The 18,112-nt window shown below is 33.9% G+C and overlaps 2 protein-coding genes, 1 long non-coding RNA gene and 2 pseudogenes across 4 annotated transcripts; 3 read left to right on the top strand and 2 right to left on the bottom strand.

The window, feature by feature from the left end:
* Window positions 1–536: 536 nt before the first annotated feature.
* LOC142162407 (agamous-like MADS-box protein AGL62) lies at window positions 537–1,211 on the bottom strand (annotated as a pseudogene).
* Window positions 1,212–2,711: 1,500 nt separating this feature from the next.
* On the top strand, window positions 2,712–5,605 carry LOC142161918 (uncharacterized). 2 transcript variants are annotated; one of them, XR_012693671.1, is made up of 4 exons: window positions 2,712–3,461; window positions 3,541–3,666; window positions 3,754–4,454; window positions 4,535–5,605. It is a non-coding gene; the product is annotated as an uncharacterized LOC142161918 (long non-coding RNA). The 2 variants fall into 2 exon arrangements; XR_012693670.1 differs by having other exon boundaries at window positions 3,541–4,454.
* A 966-nt stretch (window positions 5,606–6,571) lies between these two features.
* Window positions 6,572–7,234, top strand: LOC142162406 (agamous-like MADS-box protein AGL62; annotated as a pseudogene).
* Window positions 7,235–14,488: 7,254 nt separating this feature from the next.
* Window positions 14,489–15,148, top strand: LOC107773932 (agamous-like MADS-box protein AGL62). The gene has a single exon (XM_016593363.1). It carries the CDS (start codon window positions 14,489–14,491, stop codon window positions 15,146–15,148), a length of 660 nt encoding a protein of 219 aa, XP_016448849.1.
* Window positions 15,149–17,403: 2,255 nt separating this feature from the next.
* LOC107773933 (agamous-like MADS-box protein AGL62) lies at window positions 17,404–18,060 on the bottom strand. Its single transcript, XM_016593365.1, has one exon. The coding sequence runs from the start codon at window positions 18,058–18,060 to the stop codon at window positions 17,404–17,406; it is 657 nt and encodes a 218-aa protein (XP_016448851.1).
* Window positions 18,061–18,112: the final 52 nt, after the last annotated feature.

The raw sequence follows: 18,112 nt of genomic DNA, 5'->3' as shown, positions 1-18,112 counted from the left end.
GGTTTTAAAAGAGATTTCATTGATATCTCACTGAATTACTGTTTTAAGTGATTTTACTACTTCTGTATAGAATGCTTTGTACCTTTACGCGTTTTCTTGCTTTCAGCCATTATTTATATTTATTACACACTGGGTCGGAGTACTCACATTACTCTCTGCACCTTGCGTGCAGATCCAGGTACACCACAGGCTGAGTGAGGATTTGTTTAGCTGAACAGCAGTATCCGGGAGTATTGAGGTAGCTGCATGGCATTCGCAGCCTTGATCTCTCCCCTCTATCTCTATCTTCTATTCCGCATTTTTCCTAGACAGACTTGTAATAGGTGGATATTCTGTATTAGATGCTCATATTCGTGACACCGGATTCTATTGGGCTATGGTGTGGTATTTTAATTGAATTTTCGCAGATTTTTTATTATTTATAAACTTGAAGTAATGACTTAGTAATTCTCTGTGATATTTATCTATAATCTGAATAAGAATTTGGGATATTGTTGTTGAATGGTCGGGCTTGCCTAGCAGTGTGTTGGGCGCCATCATGACCGAGGTTGGGGTCGTGACACATCTCCTGGTTGATTGAATTGGTAAGGAACAATTGAAGAACAATAGTCGATAGTGGCCTGATTCAAGAATTGATCTTCAGCCCCAAATCTAGCAATATTATTATTCAAAGTTGAAGTAGTTGGCACTACTGAAGAACCATTAATCATACTCAATTCATCAGCTCTCATTGCTATTTTCTTCTTCAATTCTTCCAATGCACCCATAAATTCTTCAAGTTCCTCAATTCCCATCTCATCAATTGATTTATTCCACCAAAATACCTCATTATTATTATTATTATTCACAATCTTTGAATTTTCAGTAATCTCCTTTTTTTTCTTCTTAACCTCCAATTCTCTACAAATCTGAGAATAGTATTGATTGTTCTGTTGTACATTGAGTTTATTGACGGTGGATGAGGAGGAGGAGGAGGATTTTCCGGTGAGATAACGGTCGATAACGACATCAGCATTGAGATAACCGAAAGCGAAAAAACTTTATCGTTTTAAAGATTGAACAAGAATAGCGATTTCTGCACCGCTTAAGATGCAAAGTTCGCCAGCTTTTTTGAAAAGACCTAAACGCCATTTGGAGAAAGTAACATGCCTGCTGTTTTGGTTGTCTATTGGCTTGATTGCAATTTTTCTCGGTCCTTGAGTTTTCTTCATGGTGTTAATAGTAGTGTTCATGGTAGAAGAAAGAAGAAGATTAATTGGCTTCGTAAATTGAGAACTTGTTGATGTATAATAATTTATAGAAGAGTTGTTTGGTCTGTAAATCAAAAAAAAATTACCATTCAAGAATCGAAAAAGATTTAGTTACTCGTTTTAGTTGTAGTTGTAGGAACATGATTGGGTTTTAATTTGGAAAGTACTGTAATATGGAACGCAGTTCTAGGAAAATTTAAAAAACAAACGGAAACTTTTCCGTAACTTTGTTACTTATTGGAAAAGTAGAATCTTTAAATATATAAATATACTTCCCATAATTTTTGTTACTAATTGGAAAACTAGAATCTTTAATAGGAAAAGAGAATAAGAAAAAATATTTATAGTACTTGAGGGGCACGCATCATCGTTGGAATTTCTCGTAAGTGGGAATTTTTTAGATTTAATTAGATATGAAAGCAAAATACCCAAACAAACAAAAACAATACATAGGAGGACTGTGCCCCAAACCCAAAGGTCCCAAACCCTATATATGAGAACTTCTACCCAAGAATAGGACATAGGAGGCTCCCTTGGCGCACTCCAGACCAGATTTTCAAAGGTTCATACTGAGAAGCTTGTGCAAGGATGGGTGGTGTACGCTAGAGGTGGCAAACGGGCGGGTCTAGTCGAATATGGGACGTGTCGAAAACGGATAGTAAAAAAATTGATAAATTATTCGATCCGACCCATATTTAATACTGATAAAAAACGAGTTAATCATATTATCCATGACTTCATAAATATGATCGCATTTGGGAGAATTTCTAGTTTTTCTCAAACTTGAGAAACTGCAAGTTAAGGTCTTACAAATGTAATAGTTAAACCTATTGATTATCCATTTTCTAAATAGATAATATAGTTTTTATCTATATTTGACTCGTTTATAAAAAGTTCATTATCCAATCCATTATTTAGTGGATAATATGGGTGGTTGACTATTTTTTTTTTGATTCATTTTGCCACCACTAGTGTACGTAGTAAGACCGTGATCAATAAGTCATCTCAACAGGTAAATAGTGGTGGAGCCACCTTGTTTGACCAAAAAGTATAGTACTATTTGTTAAACTAACTAAAAGATAACTGAGGTGAAAGGTGAATCATAGTCAAACATAATAATTCTTAGATCTAGCTAAGTGTTGAAGTGATACCGTTTACTTAATGCCCATAATCGAATACTAAATCATTAAATGCATGCCTTGGGGAATAAACGAAGAATGAATGATGAGCAATAAATATGGAAAGTGGCAACAAATGTAAATAGAAAGAACAATTCGCCCAAATATCGGCCGATGTGGAAGATTCTTCCTCCTGATAACGGAATATGGCAGTGAATAAGAATATGAACAATGCTTTCTTGGATCGTGTGAGTGGAGAGAAAGAATAATCGATAAAATCAATCACTATGGAAAGGTATACTTTATTCTCTCTCAAGAGTCAACTTCTTACAACAGTATTTTCAGAATCAATCTCACGTGTCCTTTTTCTTTTCCCTCTCTTTCTATTTATATGAGATATTCCCTAAAAACCCTAAAAAGTACAACAAGGAGAATATTCAGGAGAATATTCCTGTCACTAGTTCCAAGACTACACTAGCCGTTATTCCTACTCTTCGCTACTCGACCTCAGCCTTTACGGCTTACTCAGCGACTGCTCGTTGTTGGGCTTTGGTCGACCTCGGCTTATCCGCCCAAATCAAAATACAGTCTTCTCACTTAACGATCGGCCCCGATGAGCGGACCTTTTCAGTCGACGATTTGTGAAAAAACATTTTAGCGTGGTGATCGAGTAGAGGCGTCCATAGCATAAATAATAATGTGTCGCTCTGAGATTCGTGGGTCATGGGGTTGGTGCAGGATGATGTCACGTCGCATGCGCCATCATTGCGCATCTTCCCGATGCGTTCCCTCGTTCCTCGAGTCCCTGTCATTTCGATTCTAGTGCCACTAACGGTTGCCTGCATCAATCCGAACGCCTCTGAGGTCTATAGGGCTGGCCGGCTGCAAAGTTCTATTCGTCATCTACTGCACCTCTTCGGATCGAGCTTCCATAAGGGCACGATGATTCACATCCGCCACCACGGAAAAAAATGGTTGGTGGCGGGGATGGATGATAGGATGAACCATTGGTTTTTGGCTCATTACTTCTTCATCAAAACCGAGCATGTAGTGGCGAACCCTAGCAAATTTCCTAAACAATGGAATATTTCTCGTAAGTGTCATCATTTGGAGTACGTTCTTTCCCTCATCTTCGTGTTTTGTGATTTGCTACGTTGTTTTTCTTTTTGTAGCTGAGAAGTAACCCCCTTCTTTAGTCGTCGTTATCAGTGACTGAGTGACTCGCGTCTTGCCTCACACCGTAGGGATCCATGACTAGGTGTCCTTCAATAAGAGGCTCGGGCTTAAGCCTTCGACCGGTAAGTCAGGTTTTTCTCTCATAACTACTTCGCTCTTTGTTGTAGTGTGATTCTTTCTGTCGCTTATGCTTTTCTATTGATGCCAAGTTGGAGAACTTCTTAGAAGGCAAAGTCTCCTATCCCCACATTTCGCTAGGCGGTTGCTTCGACGGGGATGCAGTTTATGTTGGCTGAGTCTGCGTGAAATACTTCTTCCCATACTCCGATTTTAATCGAGCCTGGTTGTCAGACGGCCACTTCATCAGTGGAGGTCCCTGTCTGCCCGATGTTTTATTTAATGGACGAATATTTCCCCGGTGAGAAGGAAACGACATCGTTGATAAGGCGACGAGTAGAGGCTGTGGTTATGCCTGAGTGGGCAATAATTACGGACGTGGAAGCGGCGTGCCCTTCAGCTGTGGGGACCGCTCCTCCACCAGACGTTGTCGCCGAAGATAGGCCATTGGAGATGATGGAGGCTGCTGTGGAAAGGGATATACTAGGGGCAGCCAAGGTTGGCTCTTGATCTGCTGGTGGCAGAGTAAAAATGGTCATTGTGGAGGATGACGGGTCCGGTTCTGATATCGACCCTGAGGAGGTACGGGCTTTCGAGGAGAGATTTACTCGAGTGGAGGTGAGGATCGAAGGGTCCACTCGAAATATTGCCATCCCCTTGTATTTCAACTTGTTGGTCAACTCGAAGTGTGGTTTCGGCTTTGGCCCCCTTATGCACGGAGTCCGAGAATAGGACCTTGCAGACATTGAAGGATGCGAACCTGTCGTTAGGCATTTCCGAGATGGCCCTGCGAGTAAGTCTTCTCTTAGCGTTTCAATTTTTTTTTCCTCTACGTTATTTGCCTTTGCTGACCCTTCTTTGTCTGTTTATTAGACTCTCATCCTGGAGATTGAGAGCACCCTTCGGGAGGAGAAGAGGACTGCTCTCTATAAGAAGATGGAGGCAAAATACAGAGAGTGTCATACCAAACACAAGGCCCTAGCTTGCATGCTTGGTGAGGATGCTTTGTTCCCAACTCTCTGTGATGATCTGAGGAATAAGAATGAGGAGTTGAAAGAAAAGGATGATGAGCTCATAAGGGTTATTGCCGGTGCAGCGAGCTCGAAGAGACATTAAGGACCAAAAATTATAAGCTTGAGGTGAGCAAGGGGGTTATGGCCGAGTGTGTCGACCTCCAAGGTCAGGTGACGTCCTTATGTGCTGAGCTTGAGCAGAGCAAAACTGTAGCTAACGGCTTAAGGGATGAGCTAGCTGCCAGAGCTGCGGAGTTGGAGCGAATTAAGAGAGCTAGATCGGCTGCTGTGGCGAAGGCGGCGACGCTAGCGGGCACCCTCCGTGTCTTCAGATCAGAGTGAGCTAGTGAAGCAGAGACTTCTGCTATTAAAGAGGCAAGGCTTGAAGAGCGTATTGGCGGGTTGGAAGGGGAAGTCCTGGATTTGAACGAGCAGATAACCGTCCTCAAGGCGGAGAATGCACAGCAGCAGGCTCAGCCATCTACCTCTCATGCTTCCACATATCCTTCCGTTCCACAAGACTTGTACGAGAAGTGGGTCCATCCTGAGGCTTATATTGACATATATAGGGGTTTGATGGTGGCCGAAAAATCTTTTGAGGCGGAGTTTGAGGATGCACGTGTTAAGGCACGGGCAACTCGTGCCGCTTGCGGCTATGACCCCGGCACGCCCGGGATGGATGATGACAAAGAGAATTTGGACGGGATTGAGCTAGATGCTTGGTATGACGAGAAATAATGATATGTGATTATGATTTCAAATGAACTTTTTACCTTGATAAGTTCTATAGTCGAGAGGAAGGACTTGATCACAAACGAAACCTAAAGATATTATTTTGATTTAGATTCCCTTCATGATTTAAGCGATCAATTTTTCGATGTAATCTAAAATACTACCCGCCTAAATCATTGACGTGCAAAAAATAAATTAATCAGAAAAATAAATTATTTAGTTGATCCAATTCCTATTTCATTTGATCGTTTTGCGCAGTTACTCAAACTTTATTAGTTATATCTTCAAAAAAGTATTGATAAAAAGTAGTTGTAGACACATCAAATTAACATTTTCTCAAGTACAGAGAAGTCGTAATGAAAGTCAAAAAACAATATTTAGGGAAAGAAACAGAATATGTGTACAGTGTAAAAGGACACATAAGCAATATCAAATCCGACTGTACAAAAGCAAAACAAAGTTAGGAGAAAGGAAGAAAGTTATTGTAAGAGGAACTAAAATGATTGAAAAATCAATTCCTGCCATACAACAGGCAAAACAAATTACAAGAAGAAATAAATCATGTTCTCGGCCTCGTAGACGAACTAAAAAGATTCGTTCTCCTATAATAGTTAGTACTCGAAACCTTATTCACTTTATATATTAGCAAGTTATATAGTTAATGAAATCCTTTTTTCCTTTTTTTTTCCTTTTTCAAAATACGCACATGTACAATGTGTGGAACAATTGCTTGTCGAAATTCAGAGAATAATGGCTTGGTAGGCCTTCGCCACAAACTTAGTAAGGTATTTACTTTATACTTTAATTATAATTGTAATGATGCATTTTGTTCACAAAAATCAACAAATCTAAAGATTCTCGAGTTTCAGTTACAAGCCAGTTGGAAAAATTAAATTTTCAAGAAACCTCATCGACTAAGTTCGTAGAGTTTCGTTGAACTTTCGCACATGTACATGAATGGCTAGCACATCGTTGAAGAGAAATAATTTTTTTCCCCAATTTGAGAACTCAAATCATGGAATCAAATGGAAACAATAATCACATATCTCACAAAATCCATGAAAATAAGTTGTTCAACAATTTTCCCTGAATTGGACCAAACCAACAAAAGCTATATAAGTTTCTCTTCTACATAAGGAAGAAGAGATTAAATTTTACTTTAGCTATGGCAAGAAAGATGAGCAAAGGTAGACAAAAGATTCAAATGACCAAAATGTCAAAAGAAAGCAACCTTCTTGTAACCTTCTCAAAACGGGTTATGGACTTTTCAAAAAAGCTAGTGAACTTTGTACATTTTGTGGTGTTGAAATATCCATTATTGTTTTTTCTCCTGGCCATAAAGTTTTCTCTTTTGGTCATCCTAATATTAAGTCAATTATCGGTCGTTTCCTTACTCATAATATTCCTAGTAGCACTACTGCAAATTCTTCTTCTACAACTTGTCAACTTGTTGAGGCTCATAGAAATGCAAATGTTCGCGAATTGAATAAGCAGCTCTTGGAGATTCTTAATCAATTGGAGTTTGAGAAAAAAACATGAAGTTGAACTTGTGAAAATTAACAAGGCAAAAATAGGAAAGAATTGGTGGGAAAGGCCAGTAAATGAACTTGGACATGCTGAATTGGAACAGTTGAAATTAGGAATGGAGGAACTCAAAAAAAGTGTTACAAAGCAAATGCAGAAATTATTTATTGAGTCATCAAATACTCCTGCTTTTTTTCTTGGAGCTTCTTCATCTAATGGAGGCCAAGCTGATGTTAAAAATATCACAGGTCTTGGACTTTCCATGGCCACCCAAGTCATGGGCATACAATTTTTCCCTGATTAACTGAGTTAATCAAGAAATATTATAATTTTAGGTCAAGAGGTTGATCATATCGAGATCACTTTAAATTAATTTTTGTTCTAATATACTCTATATTTGAGTAATACCTTAAATGTTTATTTATTGTACTATGCAATTTGTACGGCCAGACGTCTAGACAATATGCATATTAATTTATGCTATTGTCGTGGTTTGGTGTTTTTATCATCCTAAAGCGAACGAACAAAGAAGTTTACAGTGATTTCATTCCAAACTTTTTCTGCATTGGGCTTAGTTTTTCCCTGAAAATATTGCTCCAGTAATTTTTTAAGAGAATTTTTCATAAAGCACCATCTTTTAGGTCTAATTAGTCATTTATAGATACTCTTTGTTATATTACGTGTTATAGATACCTTTTATGTTTTTATACAATATATTTCATGTATTCAAGTTGTTGTATTCATTAATACAACAAAAAAAATAGGCGTAAAAACTGGAATTCCTGCTAAGTTTGACATGTATTTAGCTGTATTCAAGCGGCATTAACGTTAAATACAGTAACGTATCTTCGCAAAATCTGGAAGGTTAAACTGGTTAAAAACAGAAGGAAATCAAATCACATGATATTCTCCTAATTTAACTCAACGAACTAAAACGATCCCTCATTAATCTGTATTTGAAAGATACATAATAAAGATTATAGCTGAATAAAGAGAAATACATATGAATAATACAGTTGAGTAGAACTGTATACAGTTGAATACAACAAAATACAACTTAATTCATCTGAATAAAACACTTGAATACAACAAAATACAACTGAATATAGCTGAATAAAACTCTTGAATGCAACAAAATACAACTAACTTCTGCTGAATAAAATAATTGAATATAACTAACTACAACTGAATACAACTTAATACAGTTGTATAAAACACTTGAATACAACTAACTACTGCTGAATAAAATAGTTAAATACAACTGATTAAAACTGAATACAAGAGAATACACATAACTTTTTAATACATCTAAAATATATAAATGAATGCTACTGAATACATGTGAATACAACTGAAATATACATTCGAATACAACTGAATACAAATAGGCGATTTGGGCGATCTAGAGAGAGAAACAGCCTTATGGCTTCGCCGGCCGGCGGCCAGCCATTAATTCCGGCTGGTCAGCCCCCTAACACATCTCCCAACCTCCTACAACAACTACAAACAATCCTCAGCCCTCAAATCCCACAAACGAATCCATGAATTACGCAAAAGCTGTGAACCCTACTTCGATGACCACTGCCAAGCAGAATCGAGCCGCTACAGTTGAACCAATTGCTCTTCGTCTATCAAAATCAACGAATTAAACTTACCCTAAGCGATTGTAATGGAGTGATAATGGAGGAGAACTAGAGAATTTGGGTAGGAGAAGAGGTATGAATTGTGGGTTGAGGGAGAAAGAGTAAAGTGTATGCAAGAAGAGAGAGAGAACGTGGTTAGTCAATTTTACTGTGATTATGTGAGAGAAAAGACTAAAAAGGAGAGAAAGAAATATTATTTAGCATATATGGTGCCTTAAATATAGGATGTAACTATAATTAGATATTTGGCTATAAAGTATAAAAGGTATTTATAGGATGTAATATTTTAAAATGGTATTTATTTAAAATAAATAGGTACTAAGGTTTTCTATAGGGTGTAAAAATTCCATTTTTAACCCGTACCAAACATTCAACGTTGTGTTTGAAAAAAAATAAAGGAGAAAGGAGGAAAGCTGATACATCATTTTTTTAATTTTATTTTTGAGAAAAAGAAAGCTGATACATTACGCTAATCCAATAAAATTTATTGGTGGAGCTTTGTCCTATAAATCTTAGAACCCTCTAGTTCTTCTTTAAGCGCATCTTTAGGCTATAACATAGGGGTGTAGATAGGCCGGATTGGTTCGAATTTTATAATTACCAAATCAAATCAATTGTGTCGGGTTATTAAATCTAAAGATCAAATCAAACTAATAAAATTTGGGTTTTTCAATCTCAGTTTTTCTCAGGTTCTCGAGTTATCCGGGGTTTTCGGGGTTTTTTTCCACTAAAATCTTCGTGGAACAAAACATATAATGTATGCTCAAAATATTTCTTTAATCCTAGTAAGATACAACTATATAAAGTATTTTCCAAAAAAATAATACAAAATATGAGATATGTCATGGCATTATCTTAAAATATTCAACAATAAAGACAATAAAATTATGTCATATAAATATTGCTAATTAAAAAGCCATAATAAAAATAAACATAATCTAAAAGTACTAATTCATGCTAAAATAAATAGACTAATAAGGGAGTATTAATTACATGACTAAACGCTAAAGAAAAATAAAAATAGGTTATGCATTTTTATCTAAATTATTGCAAAACAAAAAATAGATATTCAATACATTCTTGTTCGTAATATTGAATTGATTGTCTTTGTTAGCATTAATATTGATTTGATTTTGGCTTGGGCTTTTGTTAGCATTATTTAATTTACTAATGTTAATGGCTATAAAACTTATTGGAGCATTCAAAAGTTCTAAGTCCAACCTTGAAATAATACCTTAAAAGATAAAATTAGGAAATTTTTTAAGAAATATTTATAAATTCATCACAATAAGTATATTTATATATTAAATATATCTAAAACTTCTATATATGTAATGTCGGGTTGGTTTGTTTTCGGTTTGACTTTCTTTAGTTAAAACCAAACCAAACCAATTATGGTCGGATTTTTTTTTCCAACACCAAACCAAATCAAATCAAACCATAGTCGAATTTTTTTCTCGGTTTGACTAGGATTATCGGGTTGATACGATTTTTCGGTTTCCTTTCTGCACCCCTACTATAACACAAATATTTACGGGTAACCCTTCATGAGAAGTGGAATCTGTAATTTTGTAAAGAAGTCATATTGCTACAGGGTAAAGGAGACTTACCTAAGGGCATCTCCAATGGTGCACTATTTTTTGCACCAAGGCTGCACCATGTTTTTCGCTCCAATGCAACACTAAATCTTGCACTATTATAGAACATGAATAGTGTTGCACCAGATTTGGTGCAACACTATTTATCACTCCAAATTTGGTTTATTATTATTTTATTCAATCTTTTTATTTTTGGACTTTTAATTTATCATATATTGTGTATATAATTAATTTTTATATTAAGATCTTTATAATTTTAATTTTATATCCTATTTTTTGATATATTAATTTTTGTATATATTATATTTATATAAAATTATAAGTTAATTTTATTATTATTATAATTGTATAAAATGAAATATAACCATTATTTAAAAATGAAAAATGCAAATGTAAGATATCTAATGTTGCTAAAATTGAAAAGTGAAAACTAAAATTAAAAAAGAAAATTAACAATACATAAAATAAAAATACATTAAAATTAAAAGTACATCAAAGGAGGATATATTAAAATTGAAATTACATTAAATAACATAAAACATAAGTTTAGTAATCCAGTATGCCATTTTCAGGTTCACCAAAATTACTAAAAAACTGAGAGAACAGGGTAGAAGATTATTGTGCTTATGGTTGTTGAAATTGTTGGCTTCTTTTACCGATTTGAATAATTTTTAGCTCGATACAAAAAAATTAAGGATAAAGATGTGCATTTCGCACTTCGTAATGCATTAATCACTATTAATTGGTATCTTTATTTATGCAACAATGACGATAGATGCATTCGCGATAGTCTCTAAGTACTGACCTTTCTTCCCCCCTTTGGTGAGCTGACCTTCTTGTGTCACGAGTGATGTCAAACCTCCTTCTTGTCTTCTATTCCGGGAAGTGGTATAATAACTTATGTAGTGGTCGGCCTTCCTACCAGAATGCCTTCTTGGTCGAAGAGCCCCTTTTTTTACTAGTAAGGACGCAGGAAGCAAAAAAACTTACGCGAAGGACGTTTTCTTCTCTGCCCTTTCCTCTCCAAAGTCAAGCATTTATGGGAGAATAGAGGTGAAAGTTGAATATTTATGTGGTACTTAAATTAACTTTGACTATGATGTAATATTTATTTAATTATCTTTCATCAATGATTTTACTTTTAGTTGATTTATCCTTTAAAATAATTTTGTAATAAATGATTATATAAGTGGTGAATGTGAATTATATGTAATGAATATGGAAAAAAGAAAAAAGATAGAATTTATTTGAAGGAAATAAAAAATAAAATTTAAATAGAAGATAATAATATAATATAGAAGAGAAAATTTATAAAAAAAAATATTTTTTTGGTGTAAAAAATAATGTGTTGGTTGGAGTAAATTTGATGTTACACCATTTTGATGTGAAATTTGGAGATGGTCTAATAGTGTAATTTTTTGTACACTATCAATGTATTTAAGCTAAACTCCAAATTTATATGAACAATTCGGGGGAGACAGTGATAGCCATAATTAAAGGATTTAAGCTATATGCATTGGACAGTGTGATGATTTTTTTACACTATCAGTCTATCAGTGCGAGGTGGAAAATTTTATTTCGTGTCTCATACGACGGATACTTGTTGTATGAGGTTCTTTTTTGTCTCACCGTTTTGTGGACTCAGAAGTGTAAGATTGGGGTCCACAAATTTGTGAGACAAAAAGGAGCCTCATACAACTAGTCTCAGTTGTATGAGACACAAAATAAAACTTCTCGTGCGAGGTGAAAGCATTGGTCAATGGATTAATTAAGTAAAATTACTACTCCTACTTATCTAAAAAAAAATATGTAATCACATTATACATTATAAGCGATCTGGTTGTCTAATCTTTTCAAAATCTTTACTTCGTAAAACTTGAATTCACATTTAAAATGGTGGTATATATTGTTAGAAAATTAATTTGATGAAATAATCAGCTTCGATAGCATAATCACCGTCCTTAAAGAATTTAAACTTCCCACTTCGTTGTTGTAGGGATAATAGAAAAATTCCTCCAGGATTTTACAAAACCTCTGAAATTCGAGTTTCAACAATTAACTCGAATTTCACACAAGAACAGAATATTTGTGAGTTGTGGAAAATAAGTAGAAGAGAAAGAGATGGAAATTTTTAGATAATTTCGTTTTGGAGATGATATAGGTATTTATAATACATCTAGGAGTCTGTTGGAAATAACAGACTCATCTCTTCATAACAGGCACCTTCTAAAACCAATAGTCACCTTCTTTTGAATTTAAAAGAAAATTGTTAAAAACGTTTTCTGAAATTAAAAAAAAATATTTTTAATTAATTAAATAATATGTGACTAAAATATTAATTCTGGGGTACTTAATTGGCCCAAAGCCCAATTGCCCAATTTTGACATCTCGCTCAAAAATTAATTCAAATTATATAAGACAAAGAAGCAATTTTAAATACCTTTTTCTTGATTTCTTTTTTTAATAAGGAACAAAACAACCTCTCCTCAAATACTCCCATCAAACACTAACTAATCTAACATATATATGTTGATGACTTGTTGGACTAGGGATCAAATACTCATTCACCCTTTTCTTTCTTTTGTCATTTGACCTCTTTATCAAGCTGTGGTATATAGAACCCGTTTTCTTATTAATTAAAGACCTAGACATATTGATGAATTTTGTCAAAATAGGTATATCTATGCTTGACGTGTTACTTTTCTTTTATCTTTTTTTTTGTTGTTGAGAAATTTCTTTATCTTTTGTTTTTTTTTTTTTTGATGGTGGTGGTGGACTGGTGGTCTTTCTCTCGATTTTGAGTGATTCTTATAAAAATAAAATAGAGACATCGATCATTGCGAAAGCCAAAAATCCTCACAAATTAAAAAGAGGGTAAATGCAATAACAGAGGGGTTTTAAGTAGGGACGGATCTAAAATTTAAGTTTTATGGGTTTAATCTTTATGATTTTTAGCATTTAACTCATGTTCCTTTTCAAGTTATGGGTTTAAATTGCTATTTATAGCAATATTAATAAAAAAATTTATATAAATTTATGTTACGCATTAAAAGTATTAGGTTCAATTGAACTCGATGCGAATACATCACATCCGCATCTGGTTTTAAGCCTTTTAAGTGAAAAGATGTCATATAAACAACTCTCAATATTGTACACGTCACTACGACATAAATTAACCTTTGCATTTGCTAAGAAGAGAAAATATACGAAAGTTATCGTACTATATGATTATCTGTCTTGAAATCAAGTTAAAGTTTTGATAAAAATGTATACATGCTAGAGTTGGCCTCTATAGTCCTTAACTACAAATTAGCACAATCATTAAGAAAATTAAAATGTACTGTAAAAACCTCATTCATTCTTCCGGTCTTTTAGATTTTAATAAGCTCATTCTGCTAACAATATATTACTTTGCTTATTTATTCCTCTTAATGGTAGTGAATATACATTTTATGATTATTGAATCCCGACTTGCTATTCTAGAAAATTTTCTGTCACGTCTGGAAAATCTAGAGATAGAACCATATCCATCTTAAGAAATATGTCATATTTTCTTTTATTTAATTCTTATGTAACTTTATTATTTGTAACCGTATGATCGACCAACTACAGCAATTTATTTCAAGAAAACTCCCATATTCCGACACAATTTTTGCAATTTCTTCATATCTTATAATCCATATATGTTATTTAACTTTTATGATTCATAACTCATCAATATCTAAACTTAATTATCACCACTTGATTTCTCAAGCTAAGACACTATTATTATCCAACTATTATCATAATTGGCTTCTCCTTAGGTTACAACTTAAAAGTAAATGCAAAACATGATTGTCTATTTACGTTACAACTCAAAAATAAAAATTACGTATCCTTTGCTCACTCACCATCATTTATTCGTAAAATAATCTTACTCTCTTAATTAATTACCATTAATCCCTGCTAGCTAGCTGCATAAAAACCAATCAATAGATAGAAGGGTTGACAATTGTAACAAACAATTAAGTCATTACTTATAAAGGGATTAATCAGAAGAAGAAGAAGAAAAAGTTGACTTTTACAAGTAATATATATGCCTTATTGTTTTAATAATGCCAACTAGGGTGCATTGAGTATCATATTATCGATCCATTAATAGGATAAGATTTTCTAACTCCCAAATCAACACATTACATAGAAACAATAGTAAAAATATTTTAAAGACAGCAAGTTTGAGAGTACACAAAGCACCTTTAAATAGTCCATATTTTTTACTCTGAATGTAAACTCAAAAACCATAAGACGAATTATCTCTAACATTCTTTAGTTTCAGCCATGGCAAAGAAACCTAGCATTGGTCGTCAAAAGATCAAAATTGCCAAAATAGAGGTCAAAAATCATCTCCAAGTTACCTTCTCAAAACGTCGTTCTGGTCTTTTCAAGAAAGCTAGTGAACTCTGTACACTTTGTGGTGTTGAAATAGCTATCATAGTGTTTTCACCTGCAAGAAAAGTTTTCTCTTTTGGTCACCCTAATGTTGAGTCCATTATCGATAGGTTCCTGTCAAGAAATCATAATCCAATTTCTAATTCATCGCTTCATCTTGTTGAGGCTCATCGAAATGCTAGTGTTCGTGAGCTAAATTTGCAATTAACTCAGATTCTTGCTGAGGTTGAAGTTGAGAAGAAAAGAGGAGAATCACTTGATGAAATGAGGAAAACTAGTCAAAGTCAATATTGGTGGGAAGCTCCTATAAGTAAACTTGCTTTGCATGAACTTGAACAATTAAAGGATTCAATGGAGGTTTTAAAAAAGAATGTGACAAATCAGGCAAGCAAGTTTATGGTTGAGACTACTGCTAATTCTTCTTCTTATTTTGGTGTTAATGGGAATGGGATTTTTAACAACTATGATATCAAGCCAGCTCGAAACATGGTTGCTTCAAATAATCTTCATAACCAAAACTTTGGTTTTGATTTAGCTGGGATGTTTTAATTCTTTTCTGGTTCGGCACTCCTCGAATTCCGCGCATAGCGGGAGCTTATTGCACTGGGCTGCCCTTTTTTCCCTCTTTTTATTAACTAAAGCAAACGAGTACCTCACTAGTTGGTCTTTGCTAGTATAAGTTTTTCAAGTTCTCAGTTTGTGTATTGATTCCCTATATATGAGCAACAAGAAATGGTTGCCCTTATAAATCAATATGTTAGTAATTGTTAATATTTTGCAATCCTTTTATCTGCTATTATCATGTTATTACTTCCCCAGCCATTACCTTCATCCATTGCTTTTTATATATTAAGAAATCCTGTCTTTATTTCTCAGTGTGAAGTTGAGTTTTAGTAACTGGTAAAGTTGGTGTTATGTGACCAAGAGATCATTGGTTCGAGCCGTGGAAACAACCTTTTGTAGAAATGCACGGTAAGACTATGTACGATAGACTCTTGTGGTCCGGCCCCTCCTCGGATCTCTCGCTAGGGGTGTACAAAGGAAACCGACAAACCGCACCAACCCGATAATCCGACTCAAACCGAGAAAAAAAATCCGACTATGGTTTGGTTTGATTTTGGAAAAAAAAAACCGACCATAATTGGTTTGGTTTGATTTTAACTAAAGAAAGTCAAACCAAAACCAAACCAACCCGACATTACATATATAGAAATTTTAGATATATTTAATATATAAATATACTTATTGTGATGTAATTTATAAATATTTCTTAAAAAATTTCATAATTTTATCTTTTAATGTATTATTTCATGGTTGGACTTAGAACTTTTGAATGTTTCAATAAGTTTTATAGCCATTAATATTAGTAAATTAGATAATGCTAACAAAAGCTCAAACTAAAATCAAATCAATATTAATGCTAACAAAAGACATTCAATTCAATACTATGAACGGGAATGTATTGAATATCTAATTTTTGTTTTGCAATAATTTAGATAAAAATGCATAACCTATTTTTATTTTTTTCTTTAGCGTTTAGTCATATAATTAATACTTCCTTATTAGTCTGCTTATTTTAGCATGACTTAGTACCTTTAGATTATATTTATTATTATTATTTAATTTGCAATATTTATATTACATAATTTTATTGTTGAATATTTTAGTATAATGCCATGACACATCTCATATTTTGTATTTATTTTCTTGAAAAGTAATTTATATAGTTGTATATTACTAGGGTTAAAGAAATATTTTGAGCACGAGTTATATGTTTTATTCTAGGAAGATTTTACCGGAAAAAACCCGAGAAAAATCGAGATTGAAAAACCCGAATTTTATTGGTTTGGTTTGGTCTTTAGATTTAATAACCCGACACAATTGATTTGGTTTGATAATTGTAAAATCCGAACCAACCCGACCTATGTACACCCCTAATAAAAATGATAATTTTGCACCAAATTTATTTATATTCAGGACTATGATTTTGCAATAATATAATGAATGTTATTGATATAACAATTTCTCTCAAAGAACACATATCAAGCATTCTTACCGTGTAAAATGATTATTTTGGGGAAAAGATGCATACATTTTCTTGTAAGCAGAATAATAAAGCATACTGTTGTTATTATATTACAATCATAAGCTTAAGTAATAAATCAAACAAAAACCAGATTAAAGCTTTAGTAAGCCAATGAAAAGTGGCACCAAGGTGTGACCTCATTGTCAATAAAAAGTGGAATAAAGACCATAAGAAACCACATTCAAATTCTAACAATGAAACAAAATACTAGTAAGAAAACATAAAGAAAGAATGCAGCATGACCAGTTAGTTTTAGCTTTTATCCCGGCCTCATAAGCTTCTTCTCCCTTTTGGCAATCTTCCTAAGCTTCAAGAATAAAATATCAAGATTTAACATAAGTCATTTAAATTAATACAGCGAAATTATACTGCTCCACACTTAAATGTGTTGCAGGCACAATAAAATTGAGATTAGCATCAGCCTAGTAATTCCGACTATAAATACAATTGTTCAAAATGCAATGTTTTGTAAATGATTCTGCTACTCCGAATTATATTCTTCCGCCACTAATTTTTTTAATTAATGTAGTAACATTCATTAGTTTACATCACTTGAGCTATTAACTTATTCATGGACACAAGGAAGAAGATAGTCGAGATTATTAATACAAAAACAACAGCTTCTCAAATTTTTTATATATAACAAAAGATCACAACATGCTACTTCTTTATTAAAATGCTCAACTAATCATGTGCTTTAAATATGAAAATAATTGCTTCAGAATTGGCCATCTCCCGGGTGATTGAATTGGTAAGGAACAATTGAAGAACAATAGTCGATAGCAGCCTGATTCGAGAATTGATCTTCAGCCCCAAATCTAGCAATATTACTATTCATAGTTGAATTACTTGGCAAAACTGAAGAACCATTTATCATACTCAATTCATCAGCTCTCATTGTTATTTTCTTCTTCAATTCTTCCAATGCACCCATAATTTCTTCAAGTTCCTCAATTCTCATATAATCAAATGATTCATTCCACCAAAATCCCTCATTATTATTATTATTATTCACAATCTTTGAATTTTCAATAATCTCCTTTTTTTTCTTCTCAGCCTCCAATTCTCTACAACTCTGAGAATAGTATTGATTGTTCTGCTGCACGTTGAGTTTATCGACGATGGATGAGGAGGAGGAGGATTTTCCCGTGAGATAACGGTCGATAACGGCGTCAGCGTTGGGATGACCGAAAGCAAAAAGACGTTGTCGTTTTAAAGATTGAACGAGAATAGCGATTTCTGCACCGCTTAAGATGCAAAGTTCGGTAGCTTTTTTGAAAAGGCCTAAACGCCGTTTGGAGAAAGTAACATGCCTACTATTTTGATTGTCTATTGGCTTGATTGCAATTTTTCTCCGTCCTTGAGTTTTCTTCATGGTGTTAATAGTAGTGTTCATGGTAGAAGAAAGAAGAAGATTAATTGGCTTC

Source organism: Nicotiana tabacum, chromosome 7 (genome assembly GCF_000715075.1).
Source record: "Nicotiana tabacum cultivar K326 chromosome 7, ASM71507v2, whole genome shotgun sequence".
NCBI classification, from domain to species: Eukaryota; Viridiplantae; Streptophyta; class Magnoliopsida; order Solanales; family Solanaceae; genus Nicotiana; species Nicotiana tabacum.
Note: the sequence above shows the minus strand (reverse complement) of the source record. Positions and strands in the feature narration are given on the sequence as shown.

Coding starts and splice junctions, on each gene's coding strand:
- LOC107773932 (XM_016593363.1), top strand. CDS start 14,489: ATGGCAAAGAAACCTAGCATTGGTCGTCAAAAGATCAAAATTGCCAAA.
- LOC107773933 (XM_016593365.1), bottom strand. CDS start 18,060: ATGAAGAAAACTCAAGGACGGAGAAAAATTGCAATCAAGCCAATAGAC.